The sequence below is a fragment of the Vigna radiata genome, chromosome 9 (genome assembly GCF_000741045.1).
Source record: "Vigna radiata var. radiata cultivar VC1973A chromosome 9, Vradiata_ver6, whole genome shotgun sequence".
NCBI lineage: Eukaryota > Viridiplantae > Streptophyta > Magnoliopsida > Fabales > Fabaceae > Vigna > Vigna radiata.
The window spans coordinates 8,239,973-8,267,718 of record NC_028359.1 but is presented as its reverse complement, the minus strand read 5'-3'; the positions used below and the strand labels follow the sequence as shown (position 1 = coordinate 8,267,718).

Below are 27,746 nucleotides of genomic sequence, written 5' to 3'. Positions count from 1 at the left end.
TTGAAGAAATGTGTTTTGAAAAGTCAAAGGATGATGATAAACACGAAGATGAAGATGATGAGGCAAACATGTGAATCAAATGAAGCTCACAGCAACTCAAAAAGAAAAAAAGAAAAAGAAAAAAGAAGAACATATCGATGAAGAAAGATGAAAAGCACTGTCTCTTCCCTAGCCCATGAAACCAAGAACAACTGCTGAAGCAGCCGCCAGAAGGCCAATGCTGCCGGAAACTCCAACTGCTCCGTTAGGCTTTGACGGTGGTGAAGTACTGTTGGTGGTGGAAGGGGTCCCTGACTCAGACGGCGGAGAAGACGGTGTTGAAGGGGTGGTTGGTGGGGTGGTGGAATTGGCAGCCACCACATTGATCTGCAGCTTCATGCCTCCGGCACAGTGCCCTGCTCTGGGGCATATGAAATACCTGTTCCCAGTTGCAGACAATGCAATTTTGCTGTTTCCATCATTGTGGTTCTTGATGAGATTGCTTGAACTGCAACTGCTGTAGCCACTCTCATTAACCTCATCAACTTCATGGCTGGAATCATACTTGAACACTGTTTTTTTGTTTTTTAACGTAAGACGCGACAAATTAGTTAGCTTTAGCATGATGAAAATCTTAAAAGTTTTACGACAGAAGTTATGAAAAAACAAAGGAACCATATGGATGTTCTGCATATCAAGAACTTGAAGAAGACTTACCCAAATTGTCACCAACATTGAAAGTTTTCCCAGAGACCCAGGTGGTGTAATCAACCCCTGAGGTCCATCCATTACTGTCACCAACATCATAGTCAACACCAAAGACAGTGGGAAAACCGAGCATCAGAACCAAGAAAGAAGCTGCAATTGCTTTAGCCATGTCTGTCTATTTTTTTCTCAAAAGAAAATGTAGAGAAGAACAAGGTTTAAGGTTGTGATTAGAGGAAACTGTGGTGTGGCAGTGACAATGAAATGCTGTGGAAGGAGGGTTATATATATATAGAACACCAACTCCATTTACTGTATCACCAACTTTGTATAACTATATGTGGATAAAATAGTGAGTGGTTATTGACTCTGTCTGTCACCCTCTTCTTCAGCTTTCTTCTACCTAATGCATTCAGATTCTTTTCCCATAATTTCTTCTTCGAAGCTAACGTACAAATCATAAATTGGAAAGTGGCATAGTTAGTCAATGAAGATAATAAAGATGGTGAATGTTCAGAATATTATGTCACAGATACAATGTTGTGACACATGTTGCTTGAAAAAATGATATTTTGACACTAATTTTTTACACCATTTTGATACTGTGCACGTGTTAAAATATAGTTGGACGATTTCAAATTAAAAAAAATTGAGGGAAGAACATATTTGGAAGAGAAAAACCAAATTTTTTTTTTTAATTTGAAATCGTCCAATCATGTTTTAACAAGCATGCAGTGTTAAAATAGTGTCAAAATATTGTTTTCCTGTTGCTTGCAATGTCGTGATAGTTGAATATTCAAACCAAAGGTTCATAAATTCTAACACATAAAGCACGAATAATTAGAGGCAGGCATTCACGTAGAAAAATTGTTAATATGCATCACCATCATATCATAGTAATGCCAATTGTATATGTATACATCAACTTACTTTTTATTTGTGCTTGTCAACTTTTAGATTGCAGTCACTATCTTTACCTACTTTTAAAATTCTAAACCATTTATTCTTTAATTGACTCAACCGTTTTATTTAATTTATCAAAAGAATAACTGTGAACTTTATATGAAAATCAAGGGTAAAAGATGTTTTTGAAGATAAAAGATGATGAAATTAACGTAGATTAGTTGAAAAAAAAAGTTTTAAAAGTAGTAGGATTTACTCTATAATTTGTCTCTTATTTTTTTCACATTTTTTATTTTCTAGTTTATTTCTAAAATAAGATACCATTAATTTTATTTTATTCTAAACTAGTCCATTTTTTTTCCATCAACTTGCTTCTCCTTTACACCAAAGACTTCTTTAGGGTTTTAAAAAATGAATTTTTATTATTGTGGATGATTGTTTCTAGCGAAGGGAATAACTAGGACAGAAGCAAAAAATTGTCAACATATTCTCTATTTTTATTCTTTTGCCAAACTTTTTTTTTTTCATTTTTGTTCTTATCTTTAATCCTCACATTGCAAGCTTTTAGAACATATTTGTGTGTATTATGATGACCTAAACTGAGTCAAACAACCAACACAAATGGGTCTTATGAGTGCTGCAAATTATTATAATCTTGCCATGTGGAAGCTTTATCTTAAATTTTTGGTAAAAGCTCAAATATATTACTCAGCCTATTTAAATCATTTTAATTCTCCATATTGGGAATGGACATTTTTATTCATTGATTTAAAGATAAATTACCTGTATTTGAAGGTATAACTTACAGCAAATTTAGTTATATATTAAGAAAAATATATATTTGACAATGTATTGAAAATTACTTTATCACAAAATTACAATATATAGAAATCAATTCATACTTTTTTCACAAAATAGGAACTAGAGTAAAATAATAATAGTCCACTATTAGCCATTTATCTTTCATTAAATAACTATAAATGTTTTAATTAACATTGTGTAATTATGAAAAGAACTCAATTTTGGTGAAAACAATGTGTTTATACAAAGTTAAACTATCTCCCTCTATTGATTTTCACCTTAATAGTCCTCAAAGATTCCTTGGACATCCCTTGTTTTGATTATTCTTTAAGTTTTGCCTTATCATTTACACCACTCAGAATTTAACTACAAAAAGAATTTCAATGCTCAAGTCAGATAAAGCTTGAGCAAAAGAGTATTAAATGTTGTGATACATGCATGTGTGTACAATCATACTGTAGACCTTTATTTACGGTGATTGTCATGGGTTTTCACCTTTTAATTAACCTACTTATTACTTAATCATACCTTAATTAGTATTAGTTAGTTGTTTTACGGTTATCATTGGTTAAGTGTTAATATAACTTTTATTTTGCAACTAATTGGTCTTGCTAACCGGTTTGGGGATTGACTCCAAAGTGCATTAGTTGGTCTTGTCAGTTGATCTAGGTGATCCAAGGATGCATTTGTTGGCTCATCAGTTAATCACGGTAATTAGTCTGCCGATCAATCATGATGATTGACCCAAGAATGTATTGGTCCATTCACCAATCGGTCAAAGTGATCAGTCCAAGGATGTACTAGTTAATTTGTCAGTCTAACAGTGTGATCTGTCTACAAGTTGATTAGGATGATCAGTCTACCAATCGATTAGAGTGATCGATCTATCAATCAATCTGGTAATCGATCCAAGAAATGTAATGGTTGATTCGTGAATCAATCTGACTTATTGACCAAAAGGGTGTGCACCATAAAATTTTAATTTTTCAATTTTATTTATCATTTGAAAATGGTTTTTAATAAAATTCATATTTTTGGAAAAGTCAAGTGATGAGCAAGCAAGGAATGTATTACGTTTTCAATATATATATATATATATATATATATATATATATATATATATATATATATATATATATATATATATATATATATATATATATATATATAATTCATTTATCTCATAATTTATTCCAAAAGTTACCAAACATGTGGACCAACATAAACAAAGCAAGGACTAGGAACGTGAACTAATTATATATACCTAAACCATCATGCTTAAACATTAATATTTTTTAATTAATTATTGGTAGTGATTGCCACCTAATACTCAGATACTCTACATCATGTAAAAATTCCAATTGCATGGATTAACTTAATATAATTAAAAAAATATCAAATAAAAGTCTATGTGTTCTTGAATTTTATCTTTACCTATTATTTTCAATATTTATTGTTCTTAGTTCATTAACTATTGAAATTCTTCTATTATGCAAAGATTTTCCTTTTTAATTTTTAAAAAGTAATTATTTAACAGAGAACTAGATAACTAGACAACAGAGATCATGAATAAAAGAAAATATTATCATCTTTTTCTGTCGATACACGTTACAGAAGATGATGATAATAATAATAATAATGAAAGTACATAAAAGAAAAAGACAAAAGTTTATTTAACAATTAAAAAAAAAGGATAACCACATAAGAAACTTACATATATAAATAAAAACTAATATTGAAATGAAAAGTAGAAAGCAAGTAGGAGTAGGTTGAGAAATTGACAGCTCGGAGAGAATGATGAAGCCTCCATTGATGAATGAATCCAAAAAAGTGTTAGAAAATATTTAAACTTTGTAAAAGAAAGCTCCTTTTATCAGTTATTATTATTATTTTTTTTAAGTTTGACCTAGTTATTGTTATAATTTATCCTCGTATTTTAATGTATGGTTGTTTGTTATTATTATTTTATTTTTTAAAAATATAAACGGATTTTTTATTTTGATTTTAAGATGTTCTTACTTAAAGCAAATATTTTTTTGTTGGTAACACTTTTGAAACAGAAAATTAATGACTATGTAAATCAGCTTTGCACTATAAATTTAATTATTAATTTTGACTTCAATATAGTTTTTATCTTTATTTCACCCAATAGCATACATATTTAATAATTACTTAAAATAGGAAGGTTTATTGTAACAACTCGTAATTCGAATTTTAGAAAATCGAATCCTAAACTTGATCAAGTGTAACTTTATAAAAAAAATTAGTTCAAAATTTGATAGAGTTCTATTAATTGTTTTATTTAAAAATAGAGGAAAGAGAATTTGTAATTTTATACTTCTAAAAAGTAATTACTTAAAAGCATATTTAGAAAACAATTTTTTTTAAAAGGTTATTTTAAAAATAATTATAGAATACAATAATTTAGAAAATAGTTTATTTACAAAAGCAAAGTTAAAGTAATAATTATTTAGAAAATACGTAAACAAGAAAAATTGGTTAACAGAATTAGCATTTATAAATTTTGAAATAATTTATTTTCGTAATTTTGATATTGAAAAAATTTCACAAAGGAAAGAAAAAAATTGAAAAAAAAAATAGGGTGAGTGTCTTGTATAATTCAAATTATTGATTTGTGAACAATAAAGGTAATAATTAAATATGTATAAATATAATAACTATTTTTGTAAATAATAAATCAAAGATAAGTAATATTTATAAAAATATTCTTATAAAGAATACTATTCCCTACTTTTTTTATCTATATTGTTATTGCTATAATTATTTTGATAATTATGTGAATGACTATAAATAAATTTCAAATTTGTGTATATCACCTACAAATTTACACTTTGTATCATCTTTCCATGGCATTTTCATCTTCTCCCTTCACTTTGAAAAAGAGTTTTTCCTGTGGAGGTTGGAATTTGCAACCGAAAAAAATATTGGACCCGTCTAAATTTTTTATATTTATTTAACACTATTCTTATTTATTTTTAACTTTTCTCTTTCTTGAAAAAATACAAAGCTTTATTCTTTTAGAATCAATTTATTCTTATATTATGAGTCAGTCAAATGATCGTATTCTGAATTAAATGAATGTAAAAATGTATCATGATACTATTGTTGAAATCATGATACTAAATCACCCACACACTATATCACCTACAAATCTACACTCACAAAACAGAAAACAAGAATAATGAAATAAAAGTCAGACTAAAGCCTAGAATATTTAGAATATATTAAAAGAAAATAAAATAATTTCCTAGGAAGGGAGGAACAGCATGCAAAAAAACAAAAAAAAAAATATACAAAACAATTGATTATAAATAGGGCAAAAGAAAATATCCTTACATGCTACCATTACCAGGATAAAGGATCCCAACGAGATGGAAAGGGAAGAGACATATAAATTAGTACAAATAAGACTTCAGACCTTCAATTCCCCGTATCAGCAATTTCCTCTATAAAATGACACAAACAAGACTTTAAATCCTCAATTCACCACATCACTATCCTCTGTAGCAGTTCCTGTATCCCAAATATACATAAATAAGGTCAGAATCCTTTTGCTCAGACACATCATTAGCTCTTTTTACAAACATTATTTGTAGCATAAAGTAGATCCTTGGTTGATTAATGAATGTTTAGTGAAACGTTTATAAACATCCTCAAGACTGAACAACAATCAAACTGAGATTTAAGCAACTGTACTGAAATGCATTGACTTCTAATCTTTTAAATGGCCCGACATGATAATTTTGTAAAAACAAAATGTAACTTAAATCCTAGTAATGGTGAGCAATGACTTCAAATAGTAAAATAGGTGAGACACTTTTCTATAAAAAATGCAGAAACATGAACACCACACAATATCAGAGTCTTCTTAGCAATATGAATAGTGGCAAAATTCATATGGCCTGCATTATAAGTCTTAGTTTCCAATAGGCACAAAATTGTTGGCATGTCAGGCATCAAACTGGTTTATCAAATGCTTCACAATATACAAGCACAAGTAACCGAATTTCCCACACGTATCATGTCAACCAAACTAGAAGGGGGTAAAAACACCACGGGAAACCAACTACAGATATGTATGGAAAAGAAAAACAGAGAGAGAAAGGGAAAGAATATTGAATAACTGAGAAAAGAGTCTTACAAAGAAAATGTTAACTAATCTATTTACACTAGAGAGAAAACACAAATATATAGAGAATGAAGAGTAACTGATAATAACACAATCAGTTATAATCTGCTGGGTTATCAAGATATGACATGACCATAATACAAACATAAAATTAACACAAAACAAAAATCAGAAGTTTGAATAGTCAATGATTTAAAACAAGCATGACTCCTTGTAGACAAAAGACTTATTTGGATAAACTTCTCCATAAACAATTCCAAAACACAAAAAGGAATAAGAAAAAGTATACACTTCATAAGCTAAAATCAGTTTACACATAAGTTATAATAATCTTTTAGGTAAGCTAAGACGGGATAGTTTTTATGAATTAACTTGTACATAAGTTAATTTTACCGTGAAAAGAAGTTCATTTAACTTTTCTTTCTTACTTTATTTTCCTAAACGTACTTGTGGAGCACTTTCGACACAATATGAAATACTACTACAGCTTATCTAATAATGGCGATATTCTCATCTCCATTGACATAGAGTCCGTGAAACATCCAACATGAATTCATGTCCAACACATGCAGTTTGAAGTCTCCTTACTTCCTTGGAAACCAGCAGCTGAAATGCAGCTACACCGCCAAGGTTTTAAAATAACAGTCACAATTTTAACTGCGACATCAATATTTCTGGGGTCGTCACCACTGCAATTGCAGCCACATCAGCTGCATTTGTTCATAAACTAGAACACTGCAATTGCATGCCTTGGCCAAAACCATGGTTGCAATGCACCATAAACCTCAAAAACAGCAATTTGAAACTATCATAGGAAACCAAGACCAACTATGTAATCACAATCTAGCCAAAGAGCACCAGCAACATCATCGTTAATTACTATAATAAAGTACAATGTGTTTCCAGTCGCTCAAATTTCATTAGTTTCGGTCCATGTATTTTAAGAACAAAGATTTTTGTTTCTCATATTTTTTTTATAATTGGTGAATTTTGTCTTCTTTATTGAGCTCTGAATACTAGAGGGAGTAGTGAAATTAACTTATTAAAATGCGAGTACTGATTATTATTATTTTTTAAAATTTAAGAACTTACTAATTTTAACCGAAAACTAATAGACCTAAAACACATCTTACCCTATAATTTATAACAGTTATAAAATCAACCATTTACTTTCTTCACAATCCACTAACAGAAGAAATGCAATACAACCAAGACCTATGGAGTCTCCACAACCACTATTTCAACCACTTCAGTCCCACTTGTCCAAAATTTTCTATGATATCAAGAACCACAACGAAACCGCAACCTTGACCACAATCTAGAACCTTATCTGCAACTGTGGTCACAATGCAGTTGCATAAGCCTAAAAAATTGCAATAGCAGTTCTGGTTGCAAACTGCAATTCTAAATCATCATGGGAAACTGAAACCAACTATGCAATTGCAATCAAGTAAGCAATAACAACTACTTCATCATCATTCACTATTATTGCGGTTTCAAAAAACAGTCCACAGCGTAGTGTCAAGGATTTTGGACATTCCCCAACCTTAACACAACCATTGACTACATTTGTCTATAATTTTTTCAAAATTTAAAAGAAGCTCTTAGAAGAAGAAATTGAAATAACTTCTATACAAGCTAAAAGTAAGTCATACACAAGTTTGAAGTATATTTGAACAAACTTCTCTGTAAAAACTTCTATGATCGATAAACACTGTCGTGTAAACTGTTATTTTAATGTGGAGTGATAATAATAATAATAATAATTCATTAAATTTATCACACCAATAGTTTACCTTCTTCACCATCCACCGCACCTTCTTCATCACCCTCGTAATCATCTTCTTCTTCTTCATCTTCATCATCACTTCCCAAGTAATCAGCCCCATACCTCTGGTTCAAATAATCCACCGCACCCTGCGTGAGCACGAGCTTATCCGCGTCCAGAATGTCGAACAAATTCAGCGTCCTCGGCGTGTGCATCTTCAGCGTCCCAATGTTCCTGCTCGACAGCCTCACGTTCTCCGGCACCTCCGTCATCAGGAACATTGCCTTCTCCTTCGGGTCCAGCCCCCACCGCTTCATCGCCGCTATGAACTCTCTCGTCCTCGGCTTTTCCGCGAACTCCGCCGCGAAGTCCTCCACAACGACGGCGCTCGAGGCGGCACTGGCTACCGCGGTGGAGATCGCAAGCCGCTTCTCCTTGCGGTTGATCTTCACGCTCCAGTCGCGTGGCTTGGGCCCGAATATGACGCCTCCACCAGGCCGGAGCGGTGTCCGGTTGGAGCCGCGGCGCGCTCGACCAGTCTTCTTCTGCGGGTAGGGTTTCCGACCGCCGCCGCTGACCTCCGCGCGCGTGAGCGTGGAGGCCGTGCCACGGCGCTTGTTCTGGAGGTCAGTTACGACGGCACGGTGGACTACGGCACGTGCAGTTGAAGGCGGCGCGGAGCGGAGGTCGAGGAAGGACTCGCCGACCTTCTCGCCGGAGAAATTAAGAACGGGAATGGGAGAAGCCTTGCAGGAGATTGAGAGGGAGGTGGTGGCGGCGGTGAGGGGTAGAATAGGAAAGTTGAATTTTTGAATGTGGAATTGGTGAGAAGAGAGAAAAATGGAGGATGAGGTGAAGGAAAGAGATGTTGGGGTTGTGGCGGTTGTGAGGAACGCTGAAGCCATTTTCCGGCGAAGACTCAGATTCTGCAGAATTTAGAGCACAGTTTTGCTATTCCTATCCTATCCGTTATAGATAACATTTGGTGGTGCTCAATGTACGTGGGTGACAACAAGTAAAAGTTTAGTTCAAAAGCACTTCATTTTTTTTGCTTTTTTTTTCTGAGTTTAAAAGAAAAATAAAGTTTTGAAAATATTAATTTATTTTTATCTCTTACAATAAAAATATCATTTTAAAAGTCTTTGATACTAAATTTTGTACATACAATTTGTTACATGATAGATAAAATTCTCAATAAACACGTATAAGAGAAGAAAATGAGAAGAAAATAAAGGAAAAGAGTTTTCTATCAACTAATCCTTGAACTAAAGATAATCCTATAATTTTAGTTAAAGAGAAAAGTTTATTTCTTTTCTTTCTTATAAGTGTTTTGGAGGAAATTATCGTGTTATAAATGCACAAGTAAAATATGATTTTGAATGTGGGAAAGATTGTAAAATTAAATATGTAATGTTATAATATATATGATCTAATACTTATTTTTTTAATTAAAAATATATATACATGTGTAAATAACTATAATAAGATATTATGTCAACGAGTTAACAGGTTGTGTTTAAGAGTTCAAGAATTTTAAAATTAGATCATATGACTCTATCTTTACATTAATGAATTTGTTAAATTAAAAAAAAAATAACGGGAGTATTTTTATATAAACTATCTATAATACGAAGGTTGAACTAGAATTTTAAATATGTTTTTAAGTTTAGTCAGTTACACATTTATAAGTTTTATAAAGATTTTGAAAGGTTTCAAAAATAGTATGAAAGTCTTATGAAAGAGATGGGAAAGAGAAAACAGTATACATAATTGATAGAAAAAGCATTCAACATTTATTTATATTAGTTTATTTTAATATGAATTAACTTTAATTTTTTTTATAATTTTCAACATAAGTATATTTCTGATTTTAGCATTAACAATATTGAATTTACTAAATAATTTTTATATGTACTCTTTTTAGATAAGTTTAAAATGTTTTCAAAGAAATTCTCACCAAGATTTTTCATTTCAAAATTTTTTCACAATTGTTTCTTTAATTTATTAATTTTTTCCATATTAGCTCCTACAATCAACATGTCATCAACATATAAAACATGGATGATATAATTGTTAATATACTTTTTCACATAACAACAATGATCTTCTTCTTCACATATGTGAAAACCCAAATTTCTCCTAAACTCATTAAATTTTTTGTACCATTGTCTCGGTGCTTGTTTCAATCCATACAAGTTTTTATGAAGCTTGCATACAAGATTATCCTTGCCTTGTGCTTCAAAACCTACTGCTTGTGCCATAAAGATTTCCTTCTCAAGGTCTCCATATAAAAATACACTTTTGACATCTAACTACTTTAGATGAAGATTTTATGTAGCTACTATAGTCAAGATAACTCTTATGGTAGTCATCTTGACAATAGGAAAGAAAATTTTTGTGAAGTCGATACCTTATTTCTATTGGAACCCTTTCACTACGAGTCTAACCTTATATCTTCTATTATCGTCTAGTTCTTCTTTTAACCTATAGACTCACCTGCTTTTCAAAACCTTTTTTCCTTCTTGTAGCTTGGTTAAAGACCATTTTTTATTCTTCCAAAAAAAAATTTATCTCATCTTTAATTGCTAGCTCCCACTTAACATATTCATCTCCCTACATAGCCTCAACAAAATGCTCAGACTCATCAGCATCAGTCAACAACAAGTAGTATAATGAAGGAAAATACCTTTATGGTGCTACAATTGTTCTGCTAGATCTTCTAATCATGACTTCAAGAGTTTTTTATTGTACTATGCGTTCTGGTTTGACTCAGGCTCTACCTTTGTATTCTACCTTTTGTTGACTACATCACTCTCTGAAATTTCTTTTAATGATACTTGCTTTGGATGTGAATTTACCAATTTTGCAGTCTTGTCTTTATAGAACATGTTCTCATTAAAAGTAAATTTCTACTTCTAATAATTTTCTTATTTTGGTTATCCCAGAATCTGTAGCCAAATATGTCAGATCCATAGTCAATGAAATAACATTGTTTTACCATAGGGTCCAGTTTATCTCTGTTATTAGAGTCAAATAAAATATATGAAACACAATCAAAGACTTTCAAGTGTGAAAGACTTACCTCATTTTCAAATCACACCTCTTTTGGTAACTTATAATCTAAAGGAAGTGATAGTCCTCTATTTATAAGATAGATTGTTGTGTTTATAGCATTTGCCCAAAATACCTTGGGTAGTCATGACTGGATTCTTATAAATCTTGCTCTTTCATTCAAGGTTTTGTTCATTCTTTCTACCATATTATTTTGTTCTAGTGTTCCTGGAACTGTCTTGATCATTCTGATCCCGTTATTTGAACAAAAATCCTTGAATTCAACGTTGTCATATTCTCTACCGTTACAAACATTTAACCTTTAAACATGTTTGAATCTCAACCTTCTTTTTCCATCTTTTAAACACAGAAAAAACATCAGATTTATAGTTTTTTTTTATTAGAAGATGGAGACACCTATAATTGATTGGAATATGACTTTTCTATATGAAGTCTTTTTAAATAGGATATAATTTATAGTCTTGCTTGTGTCTTCTACTTCAAGGATTTTTCCAACACATTTAGTTTTCATAACTCATTCTCTCTTTAATTTTTCAAACATTGTGTTGATAGTTTCAAGTTTCTATAATAAGTTTTGGTTCTCTGAATGCAATTGTTTATTCTTATTATTAAGCTCAAGATTTTCTTTAAAGACTTAGTCAAATGGTTTAAATTTATTTTTCAAATTCTCAAGCTTTTTAGAAGTATTTTGAAAATTCCTTTTAATATTTTTGAAAACTATTGTAATTATGGAAGTATTAGATATAACTTCATAATAAGATTGAGGAATAGATTGAATATCATTAAAATATACTTTTTCGTTAAAGTCATAATTTGATATATTGTATGCAAGATTTGCCATGACAATATATGGGCTTCATCATTTTCAACATTTGAATTAGAGAAATTGAGGTTTTCTCACATGAACATAATACTCTTCTTGTAAAACTCTTGTTTTCATGTTGTGTTGTTCAATATATTCTAATATGAAGTATCTTAGCTTCTTATAATCATAACAAATCACCTTTTCCTTATGGTCCTTATACTTTTAGAGTTGAATATCTTACCCTTTCCATATCCATGAGGCCTTTCAAGCATTCTCTTGAATTTGCAAAAGAAGAAGTGTTTGATATTTTTTTTTTCCACCTTAATTTCCTTTATTAGATTAAACTTTTTAGCCTTTTGAACAACTGAGGGTGATGAACTTCCCTTTACTCCTTTGAGTGTCTCATTGTTAAACTTCTTCATATAATTTGAGAATTCATGAGTTCTTCTAAAGATAGCTTCCTAAATTTCTTTTAAGCACAAATTTTTGTTTCTTGCACTCTTTATTAAGGGAGAAATGTCCTTAAAATCATATCAATAATATATAAACTATCAATGATTCTTCATAGTGATCTTAGCTTATTCATAATGACTTGAAACTTGCAAATCATTGTTTGTATGCTCTCATTCTCCTCCATGATCAAAAGCTCATAGTGAGGATTTAGAAGACTTATCTTGTTACATTACACTTTCTTGGATGTTTCATAATTCATAGCAAGAGTATTACATATTTCCTTAACACATCTAAAAGAGTGTATCTCGACAAATTATTCTTTTAATATGGAACATATGAGAATGTTGTGGTCTTTAGCATTGAATTGATAACAATACTTTTGATTCTTTGTTTAGAGTTCTCATGGTATAGCCTCTTGATTTTCATCTTAAGGACAAGGAACATCATTTTCCACCATACCTCACCTAACAACAAGGCACGACTTAAAGTAGGTTGATCCTTAGCTTCCAAAGTTTCCACCTTTTAGAAAGGTGGACAGTTGTTAACTTACCCTTCATTTTCTATGGTCTTATTACATGACTATGTTTCTTATCTTGTTAAGAACTAATTCCAAAAGTCAACCCTAATCATAATTGTAGTAACAACTAACTGTCAAAGGAAAGTTAAATATAATCTTAGATTTTTATTACAAGTGATAAATTATCTAACAACCAAACAAAGCAGCATAATATTGGTTCACTAAACTCGAGAGTTACGTCCAATTTTTACATAAGATAACTTCTTAAAAAGTTTCACTAATAAAACAATGATTATAAAGAAATTACACAAATCATTCTTTTTTTATCATGAGTCCAATTTTTACATAAGACAACTTCTTAAAAAGTTTCACTAATAAAACAATGATTACAAAAAAATTACACAAATCACTCTGTTTTTATCATGAGTAGACAAACCACTTTTTGCTAACCTGCCTCAATCACTCTTTTAGATTAAGAATACAAAAATATTGTAATAAAGAAAATCCCAACAAAAAGATAGTTCAAACTCATTTGTTAACTTTATAAGATGCCATTTGCTAACTTTATAAGATGAAAAATAAAAGGTTCAACTCTTAAACTTAGAACACTTAGACATAATATAATACTTAATAATATTTTTCACAATTGTTTATTTACGTGTGTTTGTCTTAGGACTTGATCATTATTCCATATATTCTTCAAAGTAATGCTCATATTTTATTATAATATTTGGTAAATGTTTGAAATTAGTGTTATGTGACTTAACATCTATTTGTTTAGAGACAAGACTAGAAAGTTGATACTTATGTTACTTTGAGAGATTGATGTTTGAATTGTATTTGGAAAGACTATACTCGTTATGTTTGATCAGTGGATTCTCTTAAACAAAGTGTTTGAGAGAGACCTAGAATAAGAATTAAGCATGAACCAAGATAGAAACTATTTTTATGCTTGATCTCTTTATTGTTTTATTTCATATTATACAACGCATAAAAAGAGTTTAGACTCTATTAAAAAGCGTTTTGAAAAACTTTTACAAACTTAACTTATTAAATATTGCTAAAGTTGTATAAAAGTTTTTGAAATTGTATTCACAAATTTTGTTGTAAAAGCATTTTAAAAAAGGATGACCAAATATAAAAAACACAATAGAAAAAGTAATGTATTCATCCAATATTGATTAAGTCAAATTCTAAATCCATATAATATAAGAAATATATTATATTTGTCAATAACCTTGTTAAATATAATAAAAAATTATATTTAAAATTATTGATAAAAAATAAATATAAAATAAAAGTAATATATTTAACCAATTTTACTTCTAAATATAATAATTTCTAATCATAATATACATAATCTTTGTTTGATTTTAAATTTTGAGCTAATTACTGAACATAAATTATTTTGAGTCAAATTAACCGATTCACATCCATCAATATACACCGATTGTACTTTTCAACATCCAACAGTATACAACTATTTAATAAATCATAAAATTTAAAAGTAATTTCCTCTTATATCTTAATTTAAAATTTTAATTAGTTAAATTTGATTTTTTAATTTGTATAAAAAATTGCAATATAAAATACCAAATTCTGTATCAAATATTTTTGAAGATTACTACGAATATAAAATTTGATTTTCTTATGTGTGTGTCAAATGTAAAAGTTATAAATTTAAATAAATAATTACTCTTATCATTAATATAATAACTTATTGTTATATTATACTTTTTAGGTTTATAAAAAATTAATTAAAAAACATATTAAATATTTAAAAGTGGAAATGTAAAATAAAATATCAAAATCTGTGATACATTATTTGCTAATTTCCGTTTAAGTTATATATTAATTCAACATTTTACTGAATACAAAATTTATTTATTTAATAAATAATTAATTAAAATTTTTTAAAAAAATTAAATAAACATCGTTTCTAAAAATAAATTTTCATAATTTTTTAAATATAATTAAATAATGTTTCTATATATATTAGTTATAGTTTTAATTAATTCTTCTTAAAAATAATTAAATTATGTATCTTTTGAAAATTATATTATTTTAACGTAATAAAAAATTAATTGGTATAAAAATTTGAGACGAAATATGATTAAGTTTAATTATAAAAATATACAAACATTTTAAAAAATGTATATACACTGTGGTTGAATATTATATTAATCTCTTAATTTAAATAATTAATTTAATTTGATGGAAGCGCGTCAACGGTTGCCGTGTGTGAATGGTCAAACGCATCCCTCAAATAAAAGCCAAACTTAAAAAACAACAAATTATAATACGACACCGTATTGGTTTCCTTCTTCTGTGGTCCACACGATTTCCATTCAAAAGCACCCAAATCAAACCAAAAACTAAAATTTCCCTTTTTCATTTCATTCTTCTCAACCCAAACCAACGTTTTTCTTCATCGAATTGGTGCCTTCCGTGGAGCACCGGATCTCCCTCTTCTCCGCCCATAACATTCCATTTTCTGGCGACTTTGCCGCTTTCCCGATATGAATCCCGAATAGTATGTTTCGTTTCCCCCTTCCGATTGCGCTAACAATTTGATCCCTTTTGTTATTGTTTTTCAAGAGGGTGTTTGTGGATGTGCCCAATTTTGTTTGAATGGCTTGGTTTCTGGGTTTCCGAATTTTTGTGTGTTAACCCTAGATTGGATCGATTTTTCTTGTTTGTGGTTGATTTATTTTTTTGATAAATATTAGAAATATATGTATCTGCATGTGATATGAATGAATTGAAAAATAATTGGCCTCGTGTGAGATCATGTGATCAAGCGGCTAAGATCTCATATATGTCTATGCGTGTAGAAGAATGTCTCGAAAGATGTCAATCTCTTAGACTTAGGAATTAGTCTCTGGCTCTTGATCAGGATACCTGAGCAATAAGAGTGAATTCAAAACCAAAAAAAAAAAAAAAATAGATAGGGTGTATGTATTTTCTAGTGATTTTTTATCGAATGAAATGGATTCGTGGTTTGAATAATTTGGACTATAATTTTGATATGGAGATCATCATGCTATAATTAATCTGGGAGGGGTACTAAAACTATTACTGATTAACTGTTGCCGCATGATATTTTGTTCGTAACCTAATGTGCCAGATTTGAAATTAGAATGTAACGATTTTTGTTTGTAATTATATATTTCTTTAACTTTAATTAAAGGAGCAAGTGGTGGATCCTTTGTTGTCTGTGTATGATTTTGTCGTTATGAAATGGTCTTAGTTGATCTTTGAGGTGAGATTTTACGGCTGATTATCGGTCTAATTTAAATGAAAACTTCATGTGATGCTGTTATTTATGCAGTGACTATCTGTTCAAGCTCCTCCTAATTGGAGACTCTGGTGTTGGTAAATCGTGCCTTCTTCTAAGATTTGCTGTAAGTTATCTACTGTTTGTTTTATCTTATATCGTAGTTTTTTGTTGTTTCCTTCTACTTGTTTATCGCGTTTTTCACCTCCTTATACAGTTTATATTCTCTCTCCTACCCAACAGATTTACATCCTTTGGGTAAACTTATTTGAAATGGACATTAACATCTTACTTAAAAGTAATTACCGGCATATTCTCTGTTCTTGGCTTTGGTGTATTTTGGGTGGGCATTACCTTCAGCCTGTTGGGTTCTTCTCCCTTGCTATTCTCATTGGTCTTTCTAAGTGAAAATATGGTGTGCAGTTAAATGGTCTTGTGTGGTTATCTAAAGTATATGTGATGTGACATATATGTGTGTAAGACTATAACCTTAATGCTTTGTTTTGTCTTGGAGACGGTACACAAATGCTCAATACTGTTTTTTAAAATTAATACCTTTAATGTTAATTTCAATGCTGTGCTACAGGATGATTCATACATTGAGAGCTACATAAGCACCATCGGAGTTGATTTTGTGAGTACAATATAACACCTTTTTAACTTGAACTCATTTGAGACTGTTGCTCAACTGATCATTACATTTTACTTTGTGCAGAAAATTCGCACTGTTGAGCAGGATGGGAAGACAATTAAACTACAGATTGTATGTATCTGATTGGCTTGATATTGCTTTTTTAGTTGCTAATGTTATATTTTGTAGTAAGCTTGGGATATATGTTTAGTCTTTTGAGGTGTCTGATGTTCATTTCTATATTAATTTTGAATATCCATATTTTTCTAAGATATTGTGTCACTACTCAATATAAGATTCTGAGTCACTGAAAGTCTTGATTATATTGACAGATCTTACTTGGTTTAATATTGTAGTGGGATACTGCGGGACAAGAACGATTCAGAACAATAACTAGTAGCTACTATCGTGGAGCACATGGAATCATTGTGGGTGGTGGTTTTCTTAGCTTAAGATTTTAAACGTAAAAGGTTCCCTATCTTTGTGGGGATTTTGTTGCACTCTTCTCTAACTGGTTCCTTTCACAGATTGTTTATGACGTGACAGATGAAGATAGCTTCAATAATGTGAAGCAGTGGCTCAGTGAAATTGATCGCTATGCCAGTGATAATGTTAACAAACTTTTAGTTGGAAACAAGAGTGATCTGACAGCAAATAGAGTTGTATCATATGACACAGCTAAAGTAAAACCGTGACATATATCACTTTCTGCTTATAATTGTTGGAATGAAAATGTTCGTGTTCCTGAACATGCACATCTCAACCCCCTTTTGTTTTTCTCCTATGGCAGGAGTTCGCTGATCAAATTGGAATACCTTTCATGGAAACGAGTGCAAAAGATGCTACAAATGTGGAAGATGCTTTCATGGCCATGTCTGCTTCCATCAAGAATAGGTACTGTTCCTGTTCCTCTTTATTATAGATTGGACGAATGCAGATATTAAACAATATCACTTAAGCTATTTAAGCTTGTTTAATGTTTGTTTATGATATATCTTTTACCGAAACTGCATTTTGTTAGCTATAGAGAGAAGCACTAAAGCAATTGTCTCTTTTTATTCAAAGCACGGATATAGGACATCTATTTTTTAATAGTTATAAAGCAGCACATGAAATAATTAAAGTTTAGCATCTCAATTTAATCCTGTTTATCTTATTTTCCATGTGCATTTTTTCCATTGACTGTTGATTTGCGAAATTGGAAGTCAAAGACAACATAAAATTCTTCATAATAAATAAAGAACCAACTTAAAATTTCATATTTAGCATCTCAAATACCTTTTTATCACTTGTGATAGCAATTCACACAGATTTGCTAATCTGCAGTTGGTAAATACAGATGCATACAAAAATAAATAAATAAATGTGCATGAATGATAGTTATTATGTAATTTGTAGCTCTCCAAAGTTCCATTAAATCCTGAAATGTATGCCATATCCTTCTTCCACGTCTAACTAAACAACAATTGAACATTTTATTTTCTTGTTCTTGCAACTATTTTTCTGATAGTGACTTTACCCTTGTGCAGAATGGCAAGCCAACCTTCTGCGAACAATGCAAGGCCTCCGACAGTGCAGATCAGAGGGCAACCTGTTGGGCAAAAAGGTGGTTGTTGCTCTTCCTAACCTGATGGTGTTGAGATCCATTTTCTTTGGTCTACACTTACCTTTTGCATGTAAGGGGTATGTTATTTCACTAAATAGTGGACCAGTGTCACATAATTCGTCCAGTGGTTTGGGAATTGTGGCCTAGGTGATCCCATTCTTTACATATACTCGAATGCTATGCTTGTGCTTAGTACTTGTTAATGATAAAACTTTATTCCTACTTTAGTCTATTTTTATTACCATGGCAATACTAGTATTGTTTCGACTTTGTGATTTATATAACACGCATTAGTTTCATAGAACATCAGAAGAAAAGGTTGTGATGTGATCAATTACTGGTTGGCAAACAATAATCATGTGGAACATCAGTTTCACTAGGCTGATTCGGTTTGCTTATTGTTCCTTTTTGGCTTAGCAAATATATAAATAAATTTAAGTGGTCAAAGTAAATATAAAATGCCTTGTTAGATATCAGCATAATGTTTCTTCTGTGGTTTTGTTCAGAGAAGAAAGTGATAGAAAGAAGGGAAAGTAAAATAGAAGAAAGTAGAATGATTTGTTTTAATTAAAATGGAACAAATTATATGTTTTTGGATTGTTTGGTAGAAAAGGAGATTAAGTAAAGTTAAATTTTCTTTCCTTGTTTGATATAATGGACAATGAAAGCAAGGAAAAATGATCATATATGTAAATGGACATAGTTATCCATTGATGAAGTTATAGAATGGGAAAATCCAATTAAGGTAAATACATACTTAGAACATTTTTTTTTTTACGTAGAAATGATATTTTCTTTTACCATCATACAATAAAGTGTATATAATAATAACACAAGAATTTGGGTAATCATTATGCAACTTCTTATTTTTATTAGTTATTTTATGTTAAAGTTTGAGCACTTTGAGGAGTGAAACCCTTCTGTCGTCCCTTCATCGATTAATTCAATTTTTATATGCTTTCATATCTCTTGTTAAAATTTATCGAAGGTGGTTTTAATTATTTATATTTTTAAAATTTAAAATTTGTAGGTGAATTTTAATTTAAAAATTAACGATTTAATTAGTTTCAAGATTTTGAAAAATTTATAAAATTTCTAGTAAATTTTTACATCTATCTAATATTCCTATTTTTATATTTTTCAAATAAAGTTTAGTTTTTTTACATTTTTCAATTAAGGTATATTTAAATAAGAAGATAATCATGTTATGCAATTAATTTTGGATACTCAACATATATTATTAAAAACACATGAATTTATGAAGTACTTTAAATTTAATTAAATCAAAGTAAATTGTAATGTATTTTAAATTATACACATTAAAACGGGTCTTCCTTTCTCTTAAATATATAATGATTGGGATAAATTTTTGTTTTATTTTTCTCGTCCCTCAATGTTTCATTCTTTTTTTCACCACTGCTCGTAAGATGTTCAAAACCACACCAATAAAAAAGGTAATATTAAAAGGTAAAAATGGATTGAAAGGAAGTTTTCTTTAATTTTTTTCTTTTTTGAATTTGAATTTAACAGTTTGATTCATATTTCTAACTAAAATCAAAACAAACTCCATCGATGAATTTAAATATGATATTTTCACGTTTAAAAATAATTAGTAACTAACAAAGTGTATATAGGTATCATGAATGTTGTTTTATGTATAATATTCTTATACTTATGAAATTATTTTAACAATTTTTTTAATTTAGTTATACAATTATTTAATTTATTCATTAATATGGAAGTTATAATTACGAATTTATAAGAAAACAAATCACATTTCTATTTGATAATTTTCGTGATAAATTGTTTAAAGAATGTTTGTAGTTCTTTCAAAAACATTTAATAATTTTATGATAATAAAATCTATGAAAACTGTGAACAGATTAATCTGATTCAAATCTTGTAATAAAGTAAAATCAAACTAAACTGCATTAAACCACGTACACTACTTAAAACCATAATCATGACATGCAATCCAAAAAAATACAACCTATAAAAAATAAATCATTCTTTTATTAAAAATAATAATTCAATTGGCACAATCAAAAGATCAAATAGGTAGTAATCAATGTTTTCAATTAGGGAAAAAAATAGATATAATTATATAAATCTAAACCAGACAATTGTAAGAGTCCATTTTTTTTCATATAAAGTCACTTTTTGGATTAGTTATTTTTTTTTTTTCATCAAATCGGAAAATTTTGCTAACTTATGTTATCTATCTAATATTTAAAGTGATGAATTGTTAGGAAATTCCGTAAATTTCATTACAAATAGAAAAATCATGTTAATAATTCAAAAACTACTTCATCTTCATAAGAATCAAATTACGTAGAGCACCTTTGAATTCTCTTTTTTTTTTTTTTTGCTCCATGGTTGAGTCTTGATGATAAGTTATTATTCATCTAAAAAGCATTTTTGTTTAAATAAAAAGTCACGAAGTAAAGCAAATAGCCAAAAGTAACAGTTCAAAATTATCTTTAAAGAAACATAAACTATATTTTAATCACAAAATACTTTATTTATGTACCATTATACGAAATGAACAAATATAACATTTCAAGATGGGACACAAATTGAAATAATCTAATTTATTATTGTTAAAAATTATATTTCGAAGCACACAATAACGTAAATATTCCTAACAAAAACTATGAAATCACCAAATCAACCTCATTGTTCACTGTACTTATGAATATTTGATACTGTTTATTTGCAAAACTCTTCAAAAATATACTCCATTTCCTCAAAATACGGTCAACTTTATATCAAGAACGAAAAACATTACTTATAATAAAACCCATTTAAAAAAACTAACTATATTTTGCAGAAAGTGTCATTTATTAAGACAAAAAATAAATAAACTTAACTAATTTAAATCTCTCATAACCTCGTTTTCAATTAAGTTTCTATTAACTTTTCATTTATTAGATTCTCAAAATTTAGCATTTTCCAATTAAATCTCTATAATTTAAGCTTTTTATCTATTAAATTGTTTCAGAATTGTGAAAAACAACAAATGCAATTAGTTTTGAAAGAAAAAACATGTGTGGTGTATATAGCAAAGGTTGTGATAGTGAAACCAAAACTGAGAATTCAATCTATAAATAAAAGGAAACTCAACAACATTTATGTCTTATCCGTCACCATATAACCCCCCAGAGTCTCCACCGTTGAAAAAACAGTAAAACAAAAGGAAAAGGCTACAAGGACAGTGACCGTATGAAGAACAACCTAAATTTACATCTTAAGGCATAGAAGTCAAATAACCTTTCTAATTAAGGAAATCCAATTACCAAAGTTTTTTTTTTCCTGCTCAACACCAAATCAGAGAACCCAAAATTGACAAAAACGGACAGAGAAATCTCAGAAGGGTTCTGGAAAAGCTCACTTGCCACCCAAAGTTGGGAATTGGCCAGGATCCTCAATTGATGGAGCTGCAACATTGCTCCCTGCATTTCCACTGTATCCTCCTCGAGCACCACGACCACGTCCTCTTCCACGACCACTTGTGTTGTAGTACCTTTCCCCTTCAGCTGGCTTCAGAAACTCATTGATGTTCACAGACTAAGAGCATCAAAGTCCAACAAACAATAGTTAGATATTTAGCATATGAAATCAAGAGATTGCCTAATAGACCAAGACATGAACAAATGGTAGGTCCAACAAAAGAAACAAAACTTAGATGAAAGTCAAAAATATTAGCATATGAAATCAATAGATTGCTTAATAGCCTAATGGAACAAGACATTAACCAATGGTGTGCCTGCCATAAGAAAATCTTACAAAGCTAACACAAGTTGAATAAGATAATGAATAAAACAAAGTACAAGTAAAAATATTGTCCAGATGGGTAATAATAATCATAAGGGAACAACCATTATCAACATGCAACACAATCTCTGGTGAAACAATAAAAGAAAAAACAATGGTGTAAATAATAAACAGAGCTTAGCTATAAAACCAAACATGGCGTGAACAGTGTCATTATAAACATTGAATTTCAACACTATTAAAATGAAGTTGGATGGTGGCATATGAACCTCTTCACTGTAATCACTGACCAAACTGAGATTACAATTGCAAGAAAAGCAATTAGGAGACCAAAAAAAAAATCAGGGTAAATTAAAACAGATGGCATCCTCCAAGTATTCAAATCAGTAAACTAAGTACTAGAAGACCTTATCCGTCAAATTTGGTCTTTGAAATGTTAAAGCTGTTAAATTAAAGTTAGTGTTTAAAATATGCTACCAAAATGGTAAAAAGATATACTAGAAGAAACAATTATAATTTAACAATTGAGGATAAATTTGGTCACTCGTGGAGCTTAATATAAAGTAATCAGAGACAAACAAAAGGTGTTACAAAGTCACCTTCTTGGATCTCTCCTCCTTCTCCAAAGCATCTTTACGCTTATCCTTTTCAGATCCCTGAAAAAAAAAATTGAAGTAGCAAAGTATATCATTACGCATCATTAATTAATATAAAATAATTCCAAAGGTAGAGCAAAATGGGACCAAAAAATCTCACCAATTTAATAAATATCTCATCATTGTCTTTCTTGTTTGACAGTGGCTGCATGGATGCAAACTCCTTGATATCCACCTTTCTTGTTTCAGTCTTGAGCGCCTGCAGGGCCTTCCTTCTCTCTTCCAGCACTTTCTCATACTCTTCCAGGGTCATCTCCTGCACAGTTTAAATTCCATTTAGCAACGGATGAACAATAACCTAAAGAATATAACCAACTTAAAGCATAATGCATACAAGCATGGAAAAGAATGTAATCAAAGTTTAATTTGATTGCAGTGACAGTGAGATGCACAATACAGAACCATAGCATAATTTGCCTGACCTACACTCACTCATAAGACATTCTGTGTCTCCTGATCATGAACTGCAGAAAACCTAGACTTTGCAGCAAGACAATCAAAATAAATTGGGGAAGCTTTAATGGAACTGATTATTTACCTTGTCCTCTGGTTCCTTCTCTTCATTTTCATTAGCAGGACTGTCCTTGTTTCCATCTGCAGCATCTTCCTCACCTACAGGCTTCTCATCACCAAAATTCTTTTCCGTTTCATCCGGCACTTCCTCAGTGACCCTACCACATTTAATATCAAAAGAAAGAAATCACCAAAAACGTTCAATTGGATATATATAGATTCTTTTGAAGAATTTCTTATCAGATCTTCATTCCTATTAACACTGCTTACTGAGCAATTTCATCAGATTGGGTACCCCAGTTTCCACGTCCAGCCCCATCCCGTTTGAATTCATTTCTGCAATTAGATCAATTGATAACATTATATATGTGGAGATAGAGAGAAAGAGAGAAACAGAACTAAAATAATCAAATATTAGTTATTTATGCATTATAGTGTTACCCTCGTCCAGTCCCACTGTGGCGTTCAAAGGCTCTTCTTGGGCGTCCATCATCACCAGCTTCACCATTGCTAAAACCTCCACGACGACCACGACCACTGCCACGATAAGGCCCGCGTGGTGCACCATAACCACGCCTTTCTGAGGGATTCCCAGCCTCCCCTTCAAAAGATCCTTGGTTAGCAGGGGCAGATGAGTTCTCGTCATTGGAAAAATCACGACCAAAGCCACTGCCACCACCCCGCCCACGTCCATATCCTCGTCCACCACCTCGGCCACCTCCACGGCCACCATAAGAGGTTTCATTTTTTGCCTCCCTCACTATCGGTAAGACAGGAAAAAACCATGGGAAAATCAACACAGGAATATCATCAATCCAGTGGTTATTCAGGAATCAAGGTAGCAACAAAAACAAGTCGAAATAAACTTAAAACTGAATGAAAGGTCAAATATACTAATACTTGATAAACTAACTACAAAAGATAAATAAACAGGGAATCAACGAGTAAATAAATAATTAGAGATTCAGTACCTACCAATAAACAAATCTAACTTTTAAAAAGCCTAAAGATTAAGGCTATCAGGGACATATCACATGTTCTAAACAAATAGTCAACAACCAAAGCATGTTCAACCAAATACGTTAACACACGACAAGTATCATAAAAATCCCCAATAAACTCCCACACGCTACCTACATAACTCCTAAAAAACAAGTAATGATGAAAAACTAATACATTAAATACATTTTATCACAAAACACTAAAAGCACAAAGGTCCATACAAACCGGAGGAGTGTAACAACAAAATCCAATCTAAAAGAAAAGCCACGTCTTTCCTAAAAGAGAACAAATTCATAAACTCATTTTTCCCTTCAACCTCATTAATTTACCCAATCTAATAAGACAAAAAACTAACTTTCAATTGCATAACAAAATGTAATGAATACAGGAAGCAAACTAAAATAAATAAATAAAAAGCCGCTTCTTTTCGAAAACTATGAACAGGAAAAACTCCTTACTCCCTTAAACCCCATCGAAAACAGCCACGATTTCATGACCCAAATAAACATAATGAATAAAAAGCAAATTTCAATTACGATTGAGAAAACAAAGAATGAAAACAGAAACGAAGGCACGAAACTAACCAGCCTGAGTGGGAGGAACTGGCTTGGAAGGCAACTGAGCCGGTTTGCTCTGCTGAGCCACCGCACCAGCGCGGGGTCCAGCCTTGCCCTGCTCTTTCTTCGGGGCCGCGGCGGCCTTCAACTGCTCGGCCGCGATCAACTGCGACGGGTCCTCCGCATCGTCGCCCAATAAATCAAAGGGATTGGCAGTGGCCATTTGGAAACGCAACCCTTCTCAGGAAAACCCCAGAAAGCTTACTTCTTTGGACAGCACAGAAAAGGTTTAACTGAAGGAGGGTTCCATGGTTGATTTGAGACAGAAGATGAAGATGAATGGAAGAATGAAGAGTGGAGAAAGAGAGTGAAAACAAAACCCTAGCCGCAGGGGAAGAGAGAGGGTGAGATGAGAGAGTGACGCTAACCTAATCTCTATCGTCTCAATTTATTTATGCTTCCGAATTTCCTTTCCAGTTTTTTTTTTCTTTTTTTTACAATACCTATTCTGCAATTTCCAAATTTTTCGTTTTCTTACTTTGAATAAATTTATTAATAAATATATTAAGTTACCAATCTGTTATACTAATATATAATGTGTTATTTATAAATATCGTTCTATCATAGTAAACACATGTTATAATATTTATTGATTTTTAGTAAAATATATCATCTAAATATTTTCACTTCATTTGTTAACTTATAAAAATAAAAAATACACTTTTTCTTAAATATTTAATTTTTATCCTATGTGTTTTCTTGTTTTCTAATTTTATTTTTTAAATATCTTTTAAAATTAAAATAAAACTTAAATATTTTTTTGTTTTTATTTTCGTCGATGTTGGTTAATATGAGACTTGATTTTTTTTTTATAAATATGGTTCCAATTTTGACAATTTATGTCAATTATTTAATCTAAATTATTATTAGCAAATGGTACACGTTGACAATGTTTGAATGAGTTATTCGATTTTTTTTCTTACGAGACTCATTCAGCACAGTATATGTTGCCACATTATCATCTTTAATCCTCCAACACATCAGAAACCATAGTCACCATCGTCCTCGCCATACACTTCCACTATACAATGCCAACGATGCGCCATCCTCGTCCAAAATATATTTTGTATTCATTGAAACCCGTGATTTGTGTATGTTGTATTCATAGAAACTCGTGATTTATTTTACTTGACTAATTGTGTCCATTAATCGAAGGCAATCATATCATCATTCTCTATTCTCGTAAGTTTACCATAATGGAACAATCGGCTCTAAAAGGGGGTTTAATAAAATCTAGAGACTCTTTTTTTGCACAATACTAGACCAGACTCTCTAGTTCACAAAGACTAGCACACAATTTTTTTTATACTAATTCACCCAAATTCATGAGTAACGTCTAGTTCTCCTTTGAGTACACAACTTAAAAGGTTCCCTAAATCAAACACAGAGATTACAATGAGTGCACCAAACTCTCCAGGTTACATGAGTACGAAAACCTCTCCAAGTTATACCTTCTTAATCTCCTTCCAGGAACACTCAAAAATGAAAAGAAAAGCTCTCAACAAAGAGTGTGATTTAAGTTCATCAGCAAAAACTTCACAATGTGAAGAATAATACAATAGTTTCACAAACCCTTTTTTGAACACGTTGATCACTTGATATCAACACACTAAATGCGCTTGATCAACTTTGCATAACAATGTAAGACTGAATTGTGTATCACTCTCTTTTTCATATTTTGTGTTCTTCGTATTCAACTCTTTTAAAAAACTTCTAAAAAATGACTGTTGAAACTCTATATCAGCCAATTTGTGATTTGTGCATCAGTTTTAAGACTCCTCTTCATCTTTTTGGCTATAAAAACTTTGAAAGGAAATTTTTGTCATGATTTTCAAAATGATCACATCTCTCTTTCTACTAAAAGAAACAATTCAACTAATATAGCAGGTACAATTATTAATCACATACAAACATGCACATTTAATCGTTTATTTCCATATCTGAGTTACGAGTGTTTCCTTTTTCAAGTATAACAAGGCAATTGATCAATTCAAACATTGTGTTTGTTTATGAAATCGTTTCAATATATATGGTTATCTAAAAAGTATTTACAACTTATTTGAACTTAATTTAAATCATTAAAATCTAAGTAAATCATAAAGGTCATTCATTTGTTCACCAGATCATCTAGATAGTACTTACATATTGTCTTAGTATATCATCAAACACAATACTTATTATAAAGGTTAAATTATGCCTTTTGTTCCTATTTTTGTTTGAAAATCTCAAATAGGTCCCTTTATTTTTTATTCTTCTCAATTGTCCCTATTTTTTTGTAAATTAACTTTTATATGATAGCATAAGGTCCAACTACGTTGTATTGAATTCAAACCATAGGATTTACGACCAATTATACAAGAACTTCTACTTGTAGTTGATCACATTTTAGTGTAAGGCACTTTCATAAAAAATTTAGGAACAAATTTCCTGGTACATATTTGAGATGTCCAATATGGAAGGAAGCAACATCTACACACCCACAAAGCATGAGAATTGGAGATAAGGACATAAAAGAGG

The 27,746-nt window shown here is 30.7% G+C and overlaps 4 protein-coding genes across 4 annotated transcripts; 1 reads left to right on the top strand and 3 right to left on the bottom strand.

The window, feature by feature from the left end:
* LOC106773806 (uclacyanin-3) lies at positions 1-954 on the bottom strand. The gene is made up of 2 exons (XM_014660559.2): positions 697-954; positions 1-551 (listed from the first exon to the last, which is right to left on the bottom strand). The coding sequence occupies exons 1-2, from the start codon at positions 854-856 to the stop codon at positions 169-171; spliced, it is 543 nt and encodes a 180-aa protein (XP_014516045.1). The 5' UTR covers positions 857-954; the 3' UTR covers positions 1-168.
* Positions 955-5,687: 4,733 nt separating this feature from the next.
* LOC106774353 (50S ribosomal protein L4, chloroplastic) lies at positions 5,688-9,313 on the bottom strand. The gene is made up of 2 exons (XM_014661318.2): positions 8,335-9,313; positions 5,688-5,922 (listed from the first exon to the last, which is right to left on the bottom strand). The coding sequence occupies exons 1-2, from the start codon at positions 9,209-9,211 to the stop codon at positions 5,888-5,890; spliced, it is 912 nt and encodes a 303-aa protein (XP_014516804.1). The 5' UTR covers positions 9,212-9,313; the 3' UTR covers positions 5,688-5,887.
* Positions 9,314-15,509: 6,196 nt separating this feature from the next.
* Positions 15,510-18,934, top strand: LOC106774168 (ras-related protein RABD2a). The gene is made up of 8 exons (XM_014661048.2): positions 15,510-15,686; positions 16,485-16,557; positions 17,017-17,064; positions 17,146-17,193; positions 17,418-17,489; positions 17,589-17,744; positions 17,852-17,955; positions 18,591-18,934. Exons 1-8 carry the CDS (start codon positions 15,673-15,675, stop codon positions 18,685-18,687), a joined length of 612 nt encoding a protein of 203 aa, XP_014516534.1. The 5' UTR covers positions 15,510-15,672; the 3' UTR covers positions 18,688-18,934.
* Positions 18,935-21,741: 2,807 nt separating this feature from the next.
* On the bottom strand, positions 21,742-25,602 carry LOC106774213 (RGG repeats nuclear RNA binding protein A). The gene is made up of 7 exons (XM_014661120.2): positions 25,197-25,602; positions 24,052-24,370; positions 23,881-23,946; positions 23,636-23,768; positions 23,198-23,353; positions 23,041-23,097; positions 21,742-22,234 (listed from the first exon to the last, which is right to left on the bottom strand). The coding sequence occupies exons 1-7, from the start codon at positions 25,390-25,392 to the stop codon at positions 22,055-22,057; spliced, it is 1,107 nt and encodes a 368-aa protein (XP_014516606.1). The 5' UTR covers positions 25,393-25,602; the 3' UTR covers positions 21,742-22,054.
* Between the last annotated feature and the right edge of the window lie 2,144 nt (positions 25,603-27,746).